The 21,842-nt window shown below is 44.1% G+C and overlaps 1 protein-coding gene across 6 annotated transcripts in view; it reads right to left on the reverse strand.

Moving 5' to 3' along the window:
- Window positions 1-16,505, reverse strand: part of MAP4K3 (mitogen-activated protein kinase kinase kinase kinase 3) — a 77,835-nt gene extending 61,330 nt beyond the window's left edge. For 5 of the 6 annotated variants that reach the window (XM_061989128.1, XM_061989127.1, XM_061989126.1 and 2 more), the window contains exons 1-3: window positions 16,260-16,505; window positions 6,710-6,767; window positions 3,524-3,614 (exon numbers count right to left, since the gene is read on the reverse strand). In XM_061989128.1, the coding sequence (XP_061845112.1) occupies window positions 3,524-3,614; window positions 6,710-6,767; window positions 16,260-16,367 (257 nt within the window). In that variant the 5' untranslated portion in view covers window positions 16,368-16,505. Of the gene's footprint in view, window positions 1-319; window positions 451-3,523; window positions 3,615-6,709; window positions 6,768-16,259 lie in introns of those variants that run through there. The other variant, XM_061989129.1, reaches the window with a different exon arrangement.
- Between the last annotated feature and the right edge of the window lie 5,337 nt (window positions 16,506-21,842).

A 21,842-nucleotide genomic window follows, 5' to 3' on the forward strand; every position in this document is an offset into this window, starting at 1 on the left:
AACTTAATTCTGGGTCTACAAAGCTATATTTTGATATCTCAAAGCAAGAGGAAAACTGTTTTTTAAAGAAAAAGGATGCCCAGTCTGATCAGCATCATGAGAAGTGGCATCATTTCAATCTAAAAAATTTAAAGGAAGTTAAACACAACAATAATAGATGTTCACCGCCTGTTTTCACATCAAGTCTTAAGAAGTCACTAGAAACAGCTTTTTATTAGTTATACTAAGCAATCTGTTCCCACTATGACTAGTTAAAACAAGCAGCTCGTAAGACAACTGAATACATCTGTCAGCACTTCTACAAGGCAAATAATCTCACCTCTAGAGACAAACACAAACAGAACCATCACATTCTGGTCAGAAGTTCATATGTTAGAAAAACAGCTCAGGGTAACTTCTACAGCACTGCAGAGCTCCAGTCCTCCCTCTTGCCTTTCCTCTCTCACTTTCTTCCTCTAAAGTCATATTCTGAAAAGGTTTATAACAATGACTTTCAGGTTTGTGGAACACAGCACACTCGATGTCACATACCAAGAATAATTTTGGCACAATTTCCTTCCCAGTACTGCAGACAGGTACAGAGGAGGACATTTTAAAGTAAAACCAAAAAGTTCTTTTCCCAAAGGTGGGCTTTGAGGTTGGGAGGAAGATTAAGGTGTGACAGGAAGGTGGGACACTATGTGGCCCCAGCCACACAGCTTTCAGAGTATGTAACATCCATTTAAGAAGTTTAGTCACCAGAACACAGAGCTTGCAAATACTTAGATCACACTATTCCTTGTCAACTTTACCACCTGACAATCTGTAAGGTGCTGTCAAACAGGCTAGGAACTCCACAAATGCTCCAAAAAAACGTTTTAATGTGACTTAGCGGTATAAAACAACATTGAGAATTGACTGTTCAAACACAAGAAAAATCCTGCCAGCACTGGACAGAATGGAGGTAATGCACAATTTTTATCAACCTTCATATTGAAACATTCAAAATTGCTTGTTTGGAATACCAAGTCCCTGGATGCACACATGCTCCCTCTGTACCCACACCCATGAAAGCTTGTGCATAAGGCAGCTCACAGACCAGTTCTGCATCAATAAAGTGCATGCAGGCTGCTGAAACAAGCACCCTTCAAGGTATAGGATGTCAGGACAACATGGCTTGTCGATTTTATCTTCAGGCTTAGATCCTCTCCTGAATATGTATACATGATAACACAAGCAGTACACAACAATACACTCCCTGCCTCAATTGGTATGATGTGCAGATGGTGTTCATCTGATGGGCTACTCTGTCGTTTTCTTTCCTCTTTGTTCTCATACTTTCAGTGCACTTCCACCTAATCTTATCCTGAAAATACAGTTGCTCTTGGAAATTTCCTTCATGCTCCACACCAAACTACATCTGTGAAGTAATGATATGACCAGCTTTTCCACTACAGACCCTTGAAATGGCTATAAAGCAAACAGTTCCATCTGTCAGCATGAAATGCTTTCTTTCACTCATCAGACAAAAGCTAACAAGATACTCACCCTGAGAAAGATTCAACAAACCTCATCAGTGATAAAATACCATTTCAGTCAGCATCCAGTGCTATTCAGGACTATGAATACAATAGGCAGGGACAAGAAACTCTTCAGGACAGCTTTAAGTCAGTTGAGCTTCTGCACAAGTCCTTTCCTCCTCTTCCAGCAACTGACAGGACTTTCTTCCCTGACACTGCTTCCAAGTTCTGCCACACTCAACTTGTCCAATTCTGGTTTGCTCCAACTACACAGAGGTTCAGCACTAAGGTCACTAAGAGAACCACAAAGCACGCCACACTTGCCATTTCAACATCCTGTCCTCAGCTCATTGCAGAGCAAAATGAGGAGCACTCAATGACTGCCAAGCCAGATAGGGAGCATACATTAGCTCTTGGGTAGCACTGCAAACATGTAACAAATCAGCCTCTACTGACTAGAAGAAGACGCTAACTGAGATTTCCTAAGCTCTAGTGCATCAAGATTGACAGTAAAAGGAATGAAATATTTCAGAAAATATCCTGATCAACTTTGAAAGGATTTTTAAAAGGAAAAAGAGGTACTCCAAATACAAGAGCCAAATTCTGTCATAAAACCCTGCTTCAAAGATGGTAATTTGATATATGAAGGCCTTCCAATGAAAAATTACCATCTTTGAAGCACATGATTTTTAACGTGAAAATACCACCTATGTCCTCCCACCTCCAATCCAAAAGCACTTGGCTTATACTGATAAAAAGCTTTTGGCTGCAGCAGATTGCCCTCATGGAGAAATGCAGCTGGAGCTGATGATGAAGTCCCATGTCAGTAGCTCAGCCATTATGAACAGAGTCTACAAACCCTCACAACATGTAGAGCTGTCCTGTCCCACCTACACTGTTTCCATGCAGATAAAGAGATGGAATACTTGAAAGGAACAGAAGCTTCTGCTATAAAGAGAATCACAACTTCTCAGAGACTTTTAAAAGCTTTTTATTCCATGGCATGATATGCCTAGAACAATGACACTAGGCTCACAAAATCCAGCATAACAAAGGTCTAGTCCTTGAACAGCAAACGATTGCTATATCTAGCCTAAAACATCTGTCAGGATGTATTAAAAGGGATCACAATAGCAAACATTGTTAGTAACTAGCCACCAACTTTCTCAGTACTGAAACTCAGTACAGAGTACAAGTTTACTGTACTTGTAACAAATAAGCATTACACCTTACAAAAAGAATTACACCAAAGACTAATGAGCCAAGACAAATTCCAGATACTACATCAAGCGTGCTAAACAATGCTGCAACTCAAGAAACAACAGCAAAAATAAAAGGGATAAAATATCAATCATTTAACTCCAAAACAAAACCAAAGCACAAATCACTAACAGGCTTCTGAAAGGCTGCATGGTTTACACTCTTAGGTATTTCAGTATGAAACTGTCCTTAAATCTTAACATAGCACTACTATTCTTAAGCAAGGAGAAACACATTTTTCCCCTCTATTTGCCCATAACATTCAATTTTGACTTCTCAAGACAATTTTACATGCCAACAACAGTTCAGCCAGAACGTTTCTGAAAACTCCGTCTGTACCATGCAATATTTTTACTTTCAAGTTCTGCAAATGCAAGGCAGGTTTCACTAAAAGATTTAAAAGATAATATATACACAGACTCTTTTCTTTATAGTTGTCATGCACTATATATTTTGTTCTCATATACTAAGTAATTCTGCTTAATTTTCCACTTATGTATTGAATTCAAGGCTTTTAAATGACAACTCACTTCCAGAGAAACACGACTACACAAATCACTGAAAGATTTTTTGCTTAGAGAAACATTATTTATGAGGAAACACTGTAGCAAACAGAACAGACTTTAAGGCAAATTCTTTAAAATAATATACAAGTGGATAATACTTATTGGGTAAATTAGGTTTTGCCTAAGTCACCTTATAGATCCGTCCATTACAAAGAGAGAGAGAGGCATTTTTATGTGAGCAAAAGAAACAAACTGTACCTGAGATAGCTGCCAAAATAAGCAACTATGTTTGGATGTTTACAGTCTTTCATCATAATGATTTCCTGCTGCACAACAGCAAAATCTTCTCCTGAAAAGCAGAAGAATGAGGTTTTTCATTAGCCTGGTTCATGCTCTCAACTTGACTTTCAGTGCATGTTTGTAAAGTAAACATTTTTAGTAATTAAAATTAATTATCTGCCAATTTAACAGACATATAAAGCAGCTGTAAATCAACACTTATTAGCAAGGGCTTAGCAATAAGTAACTGTATTCCTGAGAAGTTTCATGGTGGGCCACATGGACCTCCCATGTGCTATCTGAAATCTTTTATCATATTGGCAGTTGCTCTTTCTGAAGACTTTATCTTCCCCAAGACCCTTCTTTGTGCATCTCCATATGTCCTGCCAATATCCAAGGTTCTTAAAAACATGACAAAACCTTTCTATTTCTGGCCACACATCTAACACGCATTAGATCATCTTCCTGAGGAAATAAAAACCCATCCAATAGTATAGCTATAGCTGCTGCAACTGTTCAGTGAACTTAGTAAGCACATAAACTTACAGGCTGTGCATAACACATGTCCAGATAGAACACTGACCTAGGTCTGGCACTTATTGAGGCTTACTATTTGGTATCTCAGTTGTTCCCACCTTTCACAGAAAGGTTCTTATCAGGTGTGTACACCCCAAAAATCATGTATGGAACTGAAAGCTCAACATAGGCATTTGTGTTGTGGGGGTCTTGTGCAGGGGTTTTGTAGGTTAGTTAAATAAGGAAGGCAAGAGAGACATCAAGTGTAAGAGAATGACAGAAACAGATATTTGACACCCTTTTTAATGACAAGAAACATGCCAAGTGCTCCGTTGCAGATTAATATTTTAGACTGGGGCTCCTCTGAAATTCTTAAGGGTAAATTACAGCTAGTGTGGTATGTTATTTCCCAATAAGTCCTTCTGAAGTTTGTTCAGTTACTAGACACAGTTCACAAAAAACAACTCATTCTTACTAACCTCAAGGACTTCATAGGTGAAAAAAGTCTGAAGGCCTAAAATGGCCATTTAATTTCATGATTAAGAGTTCTAGAAGTAAGTCAAAAAAAGCAGGAAAAATCTGTCAAAACTCTCTTTTCAGCACACTGCTGTAGCACACTTCAGCGTAACTCAAAAGGGCTTTTAGACAATGGCTTTGGCTTCTGGTTTAAGAAGTCAACTACAGACACTGAGCTCATATTCCTCAATTGTCACAACCCCAAAAAAATCACTTCTCAGTTACCTCTGTTAATAGATTGCAAATGTAATACAACAAACTCCAATAGAACTGGATGAGCTATTACCTAAGAAAATATCGTTTAATACATCAACGTACTGGTGACCTGTGTATTTGTTTCTTTTTGAACAGAAATACAATATTTATGTGTTTTATTTTACTGGAAGCAAATCTGAAACCACCAGCTGCAAGTTAACATCACAACAGATTGTCATCATGGTGTATTGCTGGTGGCTTGTTGTATCCTGGCTAGACCTTTAAATATGCAAACACTGGAGAGCAGACAAGAAATTCTTTTCACATATGGACAAGTATCTCTGAGAAAGGGCACAATTACTCCAGTATTTGACCAGTGTTTACATTGCATCCAAAATATTAAAGTAGCATAGGCTTTAGAGTAAGTGCCAAGACATTATTAACCCTTAGTCTTCACATTCTCTCTCTAATCTGCAAAACTTGCACAGAAAGCTAGTGTCACTTCTGGAATGTGGACGTTGCCCACTGGAAGCTGTGAGTGAAGCCTCTGCTGCAACTGGAAGCCACAACGACAGAAACTAAGATCAGTGAGCAAACAAGAGGTAGCTAAAACTCCTTCTCTGTGCACTACTCAAGATATCCAAGGGCTGCCAAAAGTATCTGATTGAACTGCAAGATGCCAGCGTGACTGCAAGTTACGTCAGCTGCAGTGCATCCTTAAGCTCTATCCACAGCTCAGAGAACGCACACAGCACAATCGAGCCCTACTCAGCACAACCCATGCAACACTCATTTCAACCAAGTCACTTCAGTGGTAGTCTGAGAAGTAAAAAGTTGCATTATTTTCAAGGCTGACATCATCTCAGCCTGCTGAGTCACGAGTGATTCTTTCCCTACTTCCTTCCCTGTTTTATCTTCACAGTTGAACAAGGAGACACAACACGGCTGCTTGGCTTAGCTGCACTGGGCTGTGCATGATGCTGGTTACAAGTACTCCAGCAATTGCAACTGACATAAAAAGCCAAAGCAGCAGAACTAATACGAGATAATCTGAGACCACAACCTTCAGTGTGAATAAGTATGATGAACATGCACTTCTGGAACTGTGTAGCAACATGCTTTCCCTTCTTGATTTTTCAAATGTGCGTGCATTATATAAACACACATTTCTACATCACTGTCAGGATTGTAAGAGGGAAAAAAAGAGGAAGGAAGTAGCAACTTCTTTCCCTTCTTGACTGCATAAACCTTCAGGATCAAACCAAGTAGCAGTTAAAATATTACCATCCTCTCTCAACACCAAATCTTGAAAAAGAACACTAACAAATAGAGTTAATAAAAACCCTCTGGACATATCCCTTCCCAGATGACTGACTCTTGTTCAACAAGGCTGGCCATATCAATAACAGTCTGTTAAGTGCTGTTCTAACTCACCTGTGGGGCATAAGTACTTTGTGGAATCACAACATAAGCACTGTTCAAGCACTAGTCTGTACACAATGAAGTCCTGACCAGCTTCCCAAGGAATTTCAGGAAATGCAGTCAATTCTCAGATTCTGGTGTTCAGCTCTTCTTTCACCCTTCCTTCTTTTTACTTCTCCTTCTACAGTCTCCCAGTGAGTTTTCTTCTGCTTCGCTGGGTTCCTCATTTATTTTGTTCTATACAGGTTCTTGTATCACATAGGCTGAAAACACACTTTGTGGGACAAAACCCACTACAACTCACTGAAGTTTTAATCAGCTTTACCTGTTCTCTAGCTACTTTTTCTCTTACGTTTTTGCTTATCACACATTTTATAGAACAGTGTGTTTGGTCCTATACTAAAAGGCAACAATTATCCCTTCTTTAAACAAATGGACTCAACTGATTTTGTACAATTGTATCTTAAGCCTAAAATATTTGGTTTCCATGGCCTATTTCAGTTAAGAAACACTTACCTGGTTCTAGTTTGATCACTTTAATTGCTGCTAGCTCACCCGTGTTGACATTTCGTGCCTACAAAAAAAAAAGAGAGATTATTTAGAGAGCAGAACACAGCAACCAGCTCCACGTTCTCAACTCAAAATTCTCTAACAACATAGAGTCAAAGAGCAAGACAAGAGCCTAAAACACTGAAAGCATTTGATGGAGATTTCAGGGGTTTTTTTTAAGCAAAAACAGCCCAAGGAGAAGCCAATAAATTCAAACATCTTGTAAATATACATTTCATGCAAGGATAGGGGTTTTTACTTCCAAATACACCACACAGTTTTTCTTTGGCTTACAGCATATAATTTCATTAGATAAGCATCAGTGAGTTTTGTTATAGACAAAACATTTATTTAAAGGAATCCACATCTCTGCTTAATGACAGTGAACCAAACAGTAAGAACTCTGAAGCTAGCACGCTCTCCTCCAGTACATATTTGTAGAAAGCACTCTTCCAACAAAACCTCTCATTCTGGATTTATTTTCCAGTAACAAAACAAGCTATCTTAAAACAAAACAACCCACTAGGCAGCTAATTTGTACTGAGACCTGAAGCTTTAAGTAAGCTCAGGAAACTCGATGCTGCCACACAGCAGTCCTAAATTACGTAAATCCTCAACCATGCTGTACTTCCGTGTTAAAATCCATAAACAAACCAACCAGTGAAATACTAACTGCAAAGCAGGCAGAACATACACAGATCTCACAGCAGATAAGCAGGGCCCAGGGAACATCAAAGGCTTTGCCATGCAGCATAGCTTACTGCTTGCAGGATTCCCAAAGAGAGCAACCCAACACTTTCTGTTCATTTCACTACCTGCCCCTTGGTCCCTACTCTCTATCACTGACAGCATCCTCCCCTGCTGCAAGGTTGCACCAGCAACTAAGGCAGTTGAAAGCATTCCCCTCATATATACAGCAGTTGTGGCCACCTTAAGCTGCTGAGTAATTGCTGCTGAGATGCCTTTTGTAACAGGCCTCTGTCATGCTAAAGCCAAAGTTCTACCAAGTAATCAAGGAAGCTAAATTTTTTAAAAGCCATTAAGAAGCAACACAAGTTGGGATAATAATGGTTTCTCTTCAAGAACTGCTGTGTTACAGTGCTAGCTGAAAACTGAGCAGTCATTTGCCCAGTTGCTTTTCAGGACACTTCCATGCCTCTGCATCCAGCATGGGGAGAGTGCAGCAAAGTTGCTCCCCAGCACTGAAGCTGCAGCTTCTGAACGATGCTCAGCTACAGCATCTTCTCTCCCCAGAGAGATGGAGCTGCATTATGTTGGAGTGCTGCTGCACTGAATGGTAGTCTGCCCTAACTCCTACACAGAGGGTGAGGCCAGGCAAGCTTTTACTTTTTGCCCCATCTACTTTCAAATGGAGAAGGCCAGATCTACAGAATTTAATGATACAGATAGGTTCCCATCTTTAAAGTGTTTAATGGTCTCTTCTGAGTCACTTCAGGAGCTCAAGGGCTCATACCTTTTATTGTTTGTCCATGTATTGTATAAGGTGTTGATTCATAACATGGCAGCTTGAGAGCTGGCTGTGGAACCACAAGTGCAGGGGAAAAACCCTTAAGATTAAATAGCCATCAATAAAGTCTGGAAACAACTACAGTGTGTACTCCTGCATTTAGAGATCTACTATACAGGTAGTTTCTAGTACAGCTGATCTCAAACCTCTCACTATTCCTTGGTGTGATGATGCTCTTTGGCTATGCTGAGAGTACAGACATTTGCAAATAACTTGCAGGCAGATGGATAGATCCTGAGACCAGTGGAAATCCCATAAAAGTCAAGGAATAGTCCAAACTCAATAGATTGTGGAAAAAAAGCAGACAGAAAAAGTTTTCTCTGTCAGACTTCCCTGTAAGTCATTATTTGCCCAGACCAACAATGGCAGCAGTGTCTCCATCACTGTCTGGTAGAAAAAAAGATGCTAAAAGCATTAACAGCAAAAATAGCAGCTCCTTTTATCTGTACCAGAGAATGAAAGCAACATGTGAGAAAGTGACACCACCAAAGCATAAGCTAGTGTTTTTATTCCTTATTTCTTTTTCCCAACACATTATTTTCATAGCAAGAATCAAACAGAGGCAAGATGTTCATCAATCAAAGGTTGTCCATGAAAAATCCCAGCTAAAGGCGTAGACTCTAAGCAGCAGGCAGACTTGCCCAGCCTGTGCTCTCCGTGCTTCGTGGCTGATCCGCCCCCCTTCCACTGCAAAGGGGTTTCTTCTTCAACACGATGTTCTCAGAAAGACCGTTCAAAACCAGGGACAGGAAAGAGCAAACATTGCATCTTTTCACCTAAGGCATTGCTTCCTTTTTTCACCACCAGTAGTAGTGGTACTCTTTGGACAGCTGGCTGTTCTCTGGACCAGTATCAGCCAAAGCTCATAAAATCCAGAAATGAAGACTAAAATGTGATTTAATGCAGATCACCAATGCCTTCAGAAATAGGAGGCTACCAGCTGCTTAAGAGCATAAATTGTTACTTAAGAAAACATGACTTGAAGTCAACAACTGGAGTCAGTTACCACTTTCCATCTATTCCATTTAGGTTTTCAGCACTGCAGGTAGTATCACAGGTAAGAATATGAACTGTCTTTGTTCATCTCAGTATATAAAAACCCCATTATTCTGGATGCAGTCACACAAAGGTTCCTTGCAAAAGATAAGGATGAGAATCAGGTATTCCTAACAGGTTTTACTAGATCTCAAACACCTTTGAAATCATCAGTTGTGAAACAATTCCTTGCCTAAACTCACATGAATGAGAGACTGAGAAAGATAGAAGTACCATATGCTTTTCGACACGTGGTGCAACTGGCTCCGACTCTTACTTTTGAGGGTGGTTGCGTATGTGCCATACAATAGGTCAGTATGTTGAAGTCACTGCCTTATGCTTTCTTTAAGCATAACCACACTGAAGTCACCAACTACTTATGAGGTTTGAGACTGAAGAAATCAATAAAGAAAAATTAATGAAGAACAACTGAAACAAGCATTTTTGAGTTGGCAATGCAATCCAAAATTTCAGAGCCTCACGTAACAAAACACACGTTCATGTTTTGCTTCCACTTGCACCTTAAGTGCTTGAACTGCCAGCCTTTGCTATGATGAAGTTAACAGCAATAGCCAAGAGTTCTTTCTCCCATTCCAGTTTCAACCAGCAGCAGGTTGCAATTAATTCCTTCAAATGCAGATTTCACTATGTCGGTGGGAATGCATTACACAGGTTTTCCAGAAGCACAGATCAGCCTACAATGCCTGCACCTACATGCAGTCACTTCAATAATGTGTACAGCATTTATACCATGTCTGCTCTGGAAAACGACACAAGGATCCTCATCCTATCAGCAGTTAAAAAAATGATAGTCTTCCAGAGGTCTAGATTGTCTTATCTGGGGAAGAGTTTAAAAAAAAAAACAAATCCACCAACTGCTCAGTCATTCTGGAGAAGCACCACCTAATTAATCAGGAAGCAATTGTTACTGTCATTGTGACAACAGATCAGATCAAAATGCCATATAGCAAACACACAGGAATAAAAGCTAGAAAAAAATTATCTAGGTTTTGCTGCTATATTCATTAGCCAAAATTTCCACACAACTGGAAAGACCTCATTGCTCTGAAACAGAGAAGTAAAGAGCAATGCTCGAGTGGGGCAGTACTCAGTGAAACACCAGTGAGGCAAGAGATGGGCATGGTGTGTGTTTGAAAAGAAAAGGAGGGGAACAAAGGAAAGGAGGAGGAAAGTTAGTATTTATCACTGCCCCTAACATATGCTTCAACAGCAGACTCATGAGAAGGAGAGGTCTGTGCAGCTGAACCAGTACAGACATAAAATCCAAGGTCCAAGGAGGTGAACCTCAGCCAAGCTTATATTTGTCCTTTAGATAGAAACGGGTCATATAAAATGTATAATGCTGCAACAGAAAACTGAGCCAAAAAGCAAAGTCTGAGATAGTAGCAACAGGGCACTTGAGGTTTTGACTGTTTCCTGTGTTAATTGCTGAGCAAAAGGCAGAGAAGTGATCACTAAACAAGTTGCTGCTTCGCAGAATAACTGGTCAGAGGGTAGAGACAGGCTTCCTGACCTGGACTAGCTCTGCTCTTCAGGAAAACGCGTCGGAGCAGTTTCTCAAACCTTGCTACTTTTAGCCTTACAGTCCTCCTTTCAGCCTCTCTCCAACTCACACAACTGCACCAGGAGCCAACTCAACTCTCCAAGACAGCAGAGAGCCACCTGCCTCTCACTTTTGAATGGTTTCCTGCCAGGTTAGTTAACTGTGCTGGCGCAGACATCACGTTGAGTACCAGAGCTGACACAAGTTTAGCAGCAAGACAGTCAGAAGCAGGATAGGGCATCATCCCTCTCAGGCAGCAGGGAGCTGTTTTATCAGTTCAGACCATCACACCAAGTCACAGCTGTAATTAATAGGAATGGAATTTCTAAGTATTTCACTAGAAGTAATTAGGTTCCACACTCTGGTGGGAGGTGTGATACCAAAATCTGATAGCTACAGTTCTAGAAAGCAATGCTTTGATGAAAGTGAAGAGATCTGAAACTGAGGCAAACAAAAAACCCTACACAAGGTTTAGATTCTTGGATAAGAAAATCAGTCACACAAACTAAACCCAGTAGAACTTAGCACAGTAAAAAGAGGACACTAAACCCGCATCCCTCTCTGCCTGCCTGACAACCTTCAAAAGACAATTAAAGCTCAAAGAGTCTTCCAAACACAGACATTTACTCCTAGCAAATTCAAAAGGAGCTTGAACCAACAGCTGTAAAGTCAGTGAAGAAGAATGGATGTCTGTCAACTACGAGGCACAGTTTCAATACCTCAGAAGCAGCAGGCATGTAAAGAATCAATCCCTTGCTGGATCACCCCAGGAAAGAGGAGCAAGAACACAGATAACTTTGCAGGAATAACCATCTCACTAATTACCACAACTATTTGTATTTCCCCTCAAGAGGAAAGTAAAAGAAAGGCCTTCTGTTTAGTAAAATCATTAAAATCTTTGGGAAGGTGTGCTGCTTTTGCCTGGGAGAGAGTTAATTTTCTTCCCAGTGGCTGCTAGGGGATGTTTTGGATTTGTGCTGAGAGCAGTGTTAATAACACAGGGATGTTTTGGTTACTGCTGAGCAATTCCTGCACAGAGCCAAGGCCTTTTCTGCTTCTTCCCCATCTCTTTTCCACGCTCCTTCCCATGGGAGGAAGCCCGGCCAAGACAGTTGACACAAACTAGCCACAGGGCTATTCCATACCATGGAACATCATGCCCAGTATACAAAAGCTGTGGGGAGGAGAAGGAAAGGAGGGATGTTCGGAGTGATGGCGTTTTTCTTCCTGTCACTGTTAAGTCAGTTATGCATGCTGGAGCCCTACTGTCCTGGAGGTGGCTGAACTTGCTGGCTGATAAGAAGCATTGAGTGAATCCCTTGTATTACTTGGTTTGTGTGTACAGCTTTTGCTTTACCAATTAAACTGAACAATCTCAAACCAGAAGTTTCCTCACTTTTACTTTCTGATTCTCTCCCCCATCCCAGCTAGGGGGTGAATGTGTGAGCAGCTGCATGGGGCTTAGTTGCCATCTGGGATTAAGCCATGATAAAGGGTCCACCCACACTAGTTGAGTGACCTGTCAGATGGCAAATTAAGTTCAACCTTTATTAATCCAAAGCCACGACTTTCCCCCTCCCCCCACAAGAGATGTTGTGATACAAATATATTGTATGAACAAGAGAACGTGCTTCAAATAAATGTGCAGTTACTACCAAAACCAAAAGTATTATGATGGGGGAAAATAGGAAAAGTACATTATCATCAATGTGGTACTTATCAGAATACTGCATGCACCACTTGTAACCCAAATCCCCCAAAGGGGCACACATTACAGAGGGTTTGGGAACAGGGATGATTAGAATGTCTATGTCATAACAAGAGACAGAAAAGTCTTTTTAAGTGAGAGATGGAGAAAGAGCAAATAAAATTGAGCAACCACATCATTTAACTCTAGGAATGCTTCCTGAAACTGAGCATGACAGAACAGCGTCTCTTTTTCACAACCAAAACCACTTTGCTTATCACTCTACAAAACGAAATTCTTTGCAGCAGTGAAATACAGAAACACTGAAGACAGTTCTGCTGTCCTTACAGGTAATTACTAACATTCAACCTTTCTAGAAGGTGTCATTTCAGATGAGACTACTTGACAGAAACAGGTGAAATTCAAGAACTTCCCTGACACAAAACTGCAATTAGAAAAGCAATTTTGCTATCACTCTCTGAACTAGACTGGAGGTGAAGCTGTATTATTTGACAAGTTTACTGAGACAAAGAAAGCAAAACCGTGGAAGTGAAAACATGACACGCAAAGCTCAAGAACTCAACTCCAAAAAAAACCCACACTACTAGCAGATCATCTGTCTGTGTTTTGTTACAGATGCATCAACTCTCTGACAACACAGTAACTTGATTTCAGCATTAACTTTAGCAGCCTTGAGAGGAGACATCTCTGGGCAAGGGAACAGATTTTAACTCCTGTATTTTACTTAAAAGTCCAATGAGAAGTTTGCAATATTTACACTTCAGCTATCTTTGTGACAACACAGCTTCACTGAAAAAAAAAATACAAAAACCTCACTGAAAACAGTGTTATAGTCAGTGTTTATGTCCCTGCGATACATTAACAACTAAGTAATCCAGATAATGCTTCGACTCCTATGACAAACTTACCCTAGTGCTAGAAGAGACACGTTATCGTTACCTGGGTATATTTGATAGAGAGCTAATGGCACAAACAAGTTAGCCGTGACCTTTCTTGTGGTGCATTCACTAGCACAGGCTCTTTGAAAGCTCCACTTGGGTGGCAGGGCAGATAATGGTAGAGTTATTGTTTTAAGTCAAAAACCCCCTACCTGCAGTGCACCAGCGTGTTTCCAGGTATCGGCTGAACGGCAGGACTCCTAGAGCAGGTTCATATCAGTCTGACCCACATCCTCATACCGTTTGAGTCTTCCTAGTTGTCTACACCACAGACTCTTTCTTCAAAGATCTCCTAAGTAGAGACTTTGCTGCTTTTGTTTTTTTAGACAAATCAAACATTAGACCCATGCCCCGTTGTGTCTCAGTTCAACTCAAACAGACCAAGAAGGCAGATAGATGCCACTCTGCTCTGCTTTCTGCCAGAAGGGCAGGTTACCAAAAGGTCAGCATTTCGCAAGAACTGTCATCTTACTCAGGCAACAATTTCTACCTACTAACAGCAGAAACTCCTCCCTATGTGGGTCTCCCTGTTAAGGGGAGGAAAAACCACAGTTTGAAGCTATGCAAGTCCACCAGTGCTTGGATCCACTCCACTGAAATCCCAGCACTGCTGAGCACCGTTGTCACCAGGCTAATCTCAACTTCACACCATTATTTCATCAACCACAAAGCTCACCAACAGGATGAAGCAAATGAAACAGGCTTTATTAAACCCACTCACACATTCAAGATAAAGCCCTTGTAAATTCACTTGTGGATGACAGGACTGTATTACTTCCTCTGGTCACATTTAAAGTAATCTGCTTTCATTACTGTCTTTCGGCTACTTACATGCTCGACTTAGAAGGTATCTTGGGTAAGACTTTGCCTCAAAATGAAACAGGCAATAATCCATCTAGGAGAAAAAGCACGTCCACAACCTAATCAGAAAGCATTTACCTCTCTCTCATCTAGAAGAAATAATTATACTACCAGCCTATTGTACCCTGGTCCTAATATATCACCTATCTCAGCTGGCGCAGGAGGATTGTAAACATACTTCTGCGCCTCAAAGGAAAGTCACGAGCAGTGCCAAACACTGGCCATTCACAAAGCACCAAGCTGAAGGCTACTGCAATGGAGGCAAGATAATAATCAAGAAAATCTTGACAAATCCAATGAAACCTAAGAGGTTTCAGATGCATAATGGTACTGCAAATGTAAACGTTCACTCTTTGTTTAAAGGCAATGTCCTTAAAATTAAACTGTAAACACAGATGACTTGGCTAATTTACATCCATCAAAGTCATGTACAGAGCCCTGAAAACATCTCATTTGTAAGATGTCACAGAATAATATGCCAGTTAAAAACTGCAACAGAAATAGAGCTGAGCGCTCCAAGATAACAGTGCAGAAAAAACAAGAAACCAGAGCATAAGCCAGGAGACTTGGATCATTAAAACATCGTCACAGGACATAAACACTCAGAGAAAGCTGGCAAGGTGGGGAATACAACACAAGAAACTCTTTGAATTAAACAATTAATAAAGCAGGGAGTTGGCGTGCTAAGAGTACAGTAACAAGAGGATTTAGGTCTTGAAACTTTAATAACATCTAAGCAAGCCTAGATTAAACCAAAATTGCCCCAACTCAAACAAGAATTCATTCTATGCACATTCACTTAAGAGTCAAAGGCGGCATCAGTTTTGTGCACCTCAATTGTGGAATCTCTCTAAAGCTTTCCCTACAGCCCTGCCTACGAATATAGGGTTTGTTAAACCCACTCTGTGATGACAAAAACAGATCAGAAGACACTTGGAAAGCATACGGCTAAAACGATGCTTCCAACAGGCTGCACACAGAAACTTCATTCTTCCCTCTGCTCCACCACCCAGCAGAAACAGGTAACAACCAGTGTCATCCTACCTGAGGGATGACACCGCATCCCGTCAGGCAAGAGTTCAACTGCATACACAAATAACAACATACGCTGCAGAGCTGGGGAAAATGGCAAAGCGTGCTACAAAGCCCCGAAAGCTAAACCGATCTTTGGCTGCTGTTGCTTTAGCATTGCTTCTCCTATGCTTCTGAGCTCTAAGACAAAAATCACGAGAGACCTAAAGCCTTTCCTCGCTCCTCAGTTTGCCTTCTGACTGGTCGGCCTCACGCTTCCAGGCGCAGACACGCTGATATTCCCACCCAAGACGGCGATGGGAGCAGCAGCCGTGGAGAACAGCCGTTTTTGCCTTCAAGCACACGGTATAAAAGTGACAATTCGGGCTAGAAACAAGTAAGTAAGCGTGCGCTTCCCGCACCTCCACAGCCCCCGGCTCGGCCAGAGGGCAGCCGCCCCGCAGGCTCCGCCCGGGGAGCGGAGGCCTGAGCCGGCACCCAGCCGCGCCGGGAAGCGGCTCCACGGTGGCAGGACGCCGGGAAAGCGGCAGCAGTGCCCGGCTGCCCCCGAACCCCGCCGGGGGCTGCCTCCTCCCTCGCGCGGGCCGGCAGGGCCGGGACCGAGCCCGGTGCGCCGGGGCTGTCCCCGCTGGAGGAGGGAACGGGAGGCGACCCGGCTGCCCGCAACGGCGGGAGCCCCCTCAGGGCCGGGACGCTGGGGAGGGGGTGTCGTCGCCTGGCAACGAAAGCCCCCCTCAGATCTGTGAGGGGAAGGGACGACCCGGGTGCTCGGTAATGGAACCATCCGCCGCGGGAGAGGAGGAGTGCGGACAGCCCCCCGCCGGACTGCGGGGCCGCGTCTCGCCGTCTACCTTGTAGACGTCGCCGTAGGTGCCGCTGCCGATGCGCTGGATGAGCTCGAAGTCCTCCTGCGGGTTGCGCCGGGACAGGTCGCACACCCGCCCGCCGCCTCCGCTCATGGTGCCGGGGGAAGGCTCCGCTCGGCCGCGGCCGCTCGGGCCGGGGGAAGGGGAAGGGGGGGGAAAAGGGAGGGAATCCAGCAGCGGAGCGCTCACCGGCAGCCCCCTGCCCGCTCCCGCAACATGGCGCCGCGCCGCCGCACCGCGCAGGCGCACAGGGGCACCGCCTCGCCCCGCTCCCCCGCCTCTGCGCCTGCGCGGGGCGGCCCCGGGCGCGGCGGCCGCTGCTGCGCATGTGGCGCGGCGCGGGGCTGGGTCCTAACGCCCGCCCCCGGCGCGGGACCCGCTGGCACCCGCAGTCTCACATGCTGTCCCCGCGCTGGGGACCACCTCTCCTCTCCGATGGTGGCCCAGCCCCTTGCCTCGGGCACGTCAGTGAATGGGAGTCCAGCGCTTCCTACCCCAGTGCACAAAACCGGGGTCCCAGCGTGGCCCAGTTTGCCTGCAGCCTCCCGTGCCAGCTCCCGCGGGACCTCTGTCCTTCCCCCATGGGGCACGGTAACCACACGGTAGCGATGTCCCCACAGCCACACCATGCTGCCTACCAGCACACAACCACCTCCTGCATCCCGCCCAGGCAGCTTCTTCACAGAATCTTGAGGGTTGGAAGGGACCTCGAGAGATCATCCAATCCACCCCCCCTGCCAGAGCAGAAACACCTCGAGTAGGTCACACAGGAACTCGTCCAGGTGGGTTTGGAATGTCTCCAGAGTAGGAGATTCAACAACCCATATGGGCAGCCTGTGCCAGTGCTTCATTACCTGAATGTGGAACAAATTCTTCCTTGTATTCCTTTGGAACCACTTGTGTTGCAGTTTACATCCATTGCCCCTTGTCCTATCATTGGCCACCATTGAGAAGAGCCTGGCTCCATCCTCCTGAGGATTCCATCCAACTTCCCAAATGTGCAGCCCCTGGAGTGTGGCTCTGTAGGGGGCGACTGTGTGTCTTAGGGCATGTCTTGGGCTTTGTGCCATGGCATTTCCCTTCACACTCCTACTGCCAGTGGCTGACAGCTCAAATAACAGAGGGTGAGAAGAGAAGACTTAGGACACAAGGATGTTCACCTCCCTGCCTGCCTTGCCAAAGATGTTGGCGTGGGAGACCCTCTCCTCCGCTGGGAGGCTGGGCATGGCCCCACTTCAGTGTGGTATTATCAGAACAGAGAAGAACTGAGGGGGTTGAACTCTGGCAGGTGTAGCAGTGATGGCTATGAAATCACACAGCATCTGTTGGTACATTCGCCCCTCCAGCTGCTCTCGCAAACAAAATGATTTAAAACCTGCCAGAACAGGATCCAGGCTGCTGTGATTGTTCCCCGTGACTGAGCTTTTTGAGGTGCTCTGTGTTGCATTCTGCTGTAGAAGAGATGGGACAGGCACCAGGCAGAGACTGACTGGATGGGGCTGCCACAGATGCTCTGAGAGCCGATCCAAGGGGACTGGGCTCTGTGACAAGTTGGGGAGTAGCAGGAGCTCTGAATGAGTTACGGAAGGAAACGCCAGGGAATTTGAGCTCTGTGCGGAAAGGCTAACGGACATCCTGCTGGGGAGCACCGATAACCTCCTCACCCGGCTGCTTTTGCCTCTCAGTCTTCAGTTTTATTTCACTAGAGGGGAAATGTGTTACAGTTGGTTCCGGGTTATGTCCTTGCCCAGTTCTGCTTGGGTAGAAATGGTTACAAATGAAGAAAACGGGGTTATTTTTCCCCTTAAATCCTGCTTTCTATCCATGGCAGCTGCCTGCACTTCCTCCGCTCTTGTAAAGACATCCATGGGTTTCTCCAGGAGTATCTGTGGTCCTTCTTGGTAAGAGACATAGATGGAACTGAGATGTGCCCTCTACTGCCTTCAGAAACAGGTCACATCAAAGAGGTATCAGGCATCATTTCCTTCCCTGAGCTTTGGGGTGACTTCTCCCGCTTTCTCTTTTTCCTCCTCTTCCTTAGATGTGTCATGGTAGGGCCATGAAGCTGCAAGGGAGGCAGATTGGGATCAGATATAGAGGCAGGCACGTGTGTTTTAGAATGCTGAAGGCTGCCTTGGGTAGGGGAATAGAGCTGCAACTTGTGTCAGTTCCAGGGCAGGTTGCTTGTGGTCATAAACTGTGCCACAAAAAAAGTGTATAAAGGAAAGTTTAAATTTAGAGGGCCCAGTGGCCTCCAGGTGTAGGAGGTTCATGTACACAAGTCCCATACTGGTATACTCCTGTTGCAGTCACTCCTGCTGCCCAGGGAGAAGAACTAAAGCCTCAATCTTTTAGGGTAGACTCTTAAGTGTAAAAAAGCACAAAAGAAGTATAAAAAAGCACAGCTGCTGGACATTTTCCCTCAAACATGAGGCTTTTATGTTATGCTTCATAGACAAAAAAGCTATCTTTACAACATGATGTCAAAGGTTTGAAGACTTGGCTTCTTCCACGCTCTCTTCCTTCCCGAGCAGCTGCCTGTCCCCCTGCACCTCTCTTTCCCTTTTTTTTCCCCCCTCACTCCTCTGGCAAAAAAATAAAGTCTGTGTGAGGTTGGCCCTGTGTCCCTGCTCCTTCCCTTCCTGGGAAGCCACTGGACAGCATGGGCTGCTTGGGAGCAGCTAACAATAGCCAGTTCCCAGCAGGCAGGGTTCCTGCCTGCAATTCTGCATTAGTCAGAGCATTGTTTCTCCTGCTGCAGCACAAGATTTTGAGGGAAGGTTTTGTCTTTGCCAGGAGAGGCATGAATATGGCATGAGAGGAAAAACACCAATTGCCTTTGCTTGGCAGCCCAGTTTCCCCATGTTTCTACACTTCTTTGCTGAAATATTCACCTGTGTCTTTGAGAGAGAAGCGGGAGCATTTTGGAAAGGGCGAGGAGGATGGAAGAAGTCAGGCTGCTGTGTAACAGATGTTTTACAAATGCTGCTGGCCATGGGTGATCTCTGGAGTTTCCAGGACACAGGTGCTGGTACTGGGCTGGGCAGAACTGATTACTCAGAGGTGAACGAGTAAGCAGGAGCTGAGCAGACAGTAAATGGATGGGGAGGAGGACAGCAGGTTACAAAGATCAGCTTCTGGGAAAGCAAAGTAATTCCCAATGCTGGAAGGGAAGACCAGTGCTGGTTTTGGTTACCTCATATGGGAATGCCTCATCTTCCTCCATGTCAGGTATTGCTCAGATGCTCTGCTAGCAAGTACCTCTTTTCCCATTTTGTTTGCTTGCTGCACTCTCCCCTTCAACCTCATGAATATGCTCCTCCAGACAAATGGCATCTGCTCCATGAGTATTAAGCAGAGCCCACTCCTGTTCTCCCTTTCACATGAAAAACACTGCAATGAGACACTAGTTTGCAGAGGAGGGGGCTGAGGAGGCAGGATCCCACTGAAGCTCAGCCATCAGCAATTTTCACCTTCATTTTCACTTGCAGGCTGCTGTGGCTGGTCCACAGAAGTGTGAACACCACACACAAGAGGGTTGTTTTTTCTTAAGCTTATTGAATGTAACCTGCTCTTAGCCACCTTCCACAGGCAGGTCACCTCTCCCCTCATCTCTCCATGGAGGTGCAGACACTGACTTGAAAACCTGTGTTCTAGTGTCACTGGAAAAGGTTCAAGAGGAGACATGTCAAAAGCTGATGACAGAAGCCACATGCTAACTAATTATTGCAGAACCTGTCTGCATGGAAACTCCCTGGCATTTAGAAACTGGAGCATTTCTGTCCATCCAAGTTACCTTCAATTTAAACTCTAGAAGGAAATCATGATACATTCTTTGTTCTCTATGTGTCTGCGTAAAACTATGCTGCACCCACATCCTGAAGGTCACATGGCTGAAGCTGTATGATTATATGGTTCATAGGATAGTGTGAAGTTTATAGCACTAGTTTATAGCAGCCTTGCTACATTATCACCTTCTACTTGCACGTACTCACTCGTAGGTGTGGGATTACTCCTACTGTGGATCTGCCTGCGTGGGCCAGCTGCACTCGTGGCTCTTTCTAGGTGTCCCTCCACTTCCTCCTGCAGTAGAAGGCTTGTCCATGCTAACATCCACTCTTAATTGCTTGGGTTTGGTGGAAACACACTCAAGAAGGATCACGGTTGGATTCCTGGGCATGGCTGCAGCTGTGTTCTCCTCTTTGGATGCTTTGGGGAGGAAAGCCTCACCCAGCACGTTCCCTGTGACAGGTAACACATCCTTTTAGCATGCTAATTACAAATGAAGGCTTCCCCAGGTTTCCCTTGGGTAGGCAGTCTATGGTGCCAGTAAGTGGAGCTTGCCTTTCTTTCTACTCTCCAGTTACCATGCCTTGCATAAAGCAAGTCACTTATACATGAAGAATACCCAACAATTAGAAGAAAAAAACCTGTGAAAAATGCTCCAGGCCTCATGCAGCAGCAAGAAAGGACCACAGGGCTAAAATGACTACTCCCTCCTCTTTACTTAGTAATCTCTCCCTTCTCTAGAACAGAACAGTCCCTTGCTGCAGTTTGCAGTCCTTGATGGTGGACTAAATATTTAACACTTAAACAGAAAAGGGGAGTACTTAAACAAACAAACAAACAAAACAAAACAACCAACAGTCTTAGTCATAAAATTTGAGGTTATTTAGAGAGGTGGGAAAGGTAAAATCTGCAAAGACAAAGCCAGCCCAAGTCTGAACCATACAAACTCAAAGGCTAAGCACAACACCTTCTCTCGTGCCAGAGGAAATATTTTGATTTGAGCAGCTGTAACACACAGCACAGCTCTATTTTTTTTAGTACATTTGGAAAGCACAGGCCTGAGGAAAAGCTCGTTGTGCATGGCTAATTTAGCTGCTTGATGAAAAACACAGCTTAATGAAAAATGCCTAAGGAAAAGTGACCCAACAGAAAACCCTAGGCTGGCAGAAGGATGTCTGCAGAGAGCTGCAGAGCCTGAACAGTTTCTCTGCAGAAGTATGTGGAAGGTCACCTGTAGAGGGACATGACTTGCTCAGTAACCTGCAAATCAGATTATACACAGCACACACAAAACAGTTTCCCCTGGCTGCTCCAAGGCATGCAGCAGGCTCTGCTCCTGCAGAGGGAATTCGGCATCACACCAGCTTGCACCACGTAATTGCATCCATCCCGTGGCTCAGATCTGATCACAGATGGAAGCTTTGGCTACCTTGCTCTGTTTGAAGGACAGGCATGACTGAAATCACAGAGGAGACTCTCTTCTTCTTAAAAGCAGCAACCAAGAACTTTGCCGTCTGCTATTCACGACCACAGAGCTAAGGCTGTGTGCTACCCAAGATAACTTCCACTAATAAAGCTGGGTGCAAATTGTTTGATTAGTAAGGCCTAACATTTGTTTTGTAATTCAGGCTATACTACATTCTCACCAGAATGAAGTGGTTATTTAATTTACAGGAGCATTTGGCACTGTACCTCTCTGTATGTATGCAGCCAGCATATCATATGACCTAAACCACCTCCCCACATTCCTCTGCAATCTTTCCAATGAGGTAGAACGTG

This window comes from Colius striatus, chromosome 2, assembly GCF_028858725.1.
Source record: "Colius striatus isolate bColStr4 chromosome 2, bColStr4.1.hap1, whole genome shotgun sequence".
In the NCBI taxonomy this organism is placed as follows: domain Eukaryota; kingdom Metazoa; phylum Chordata; class Aves; order Coliiformes; family Coliidae; genus Colius; species Colius striatus.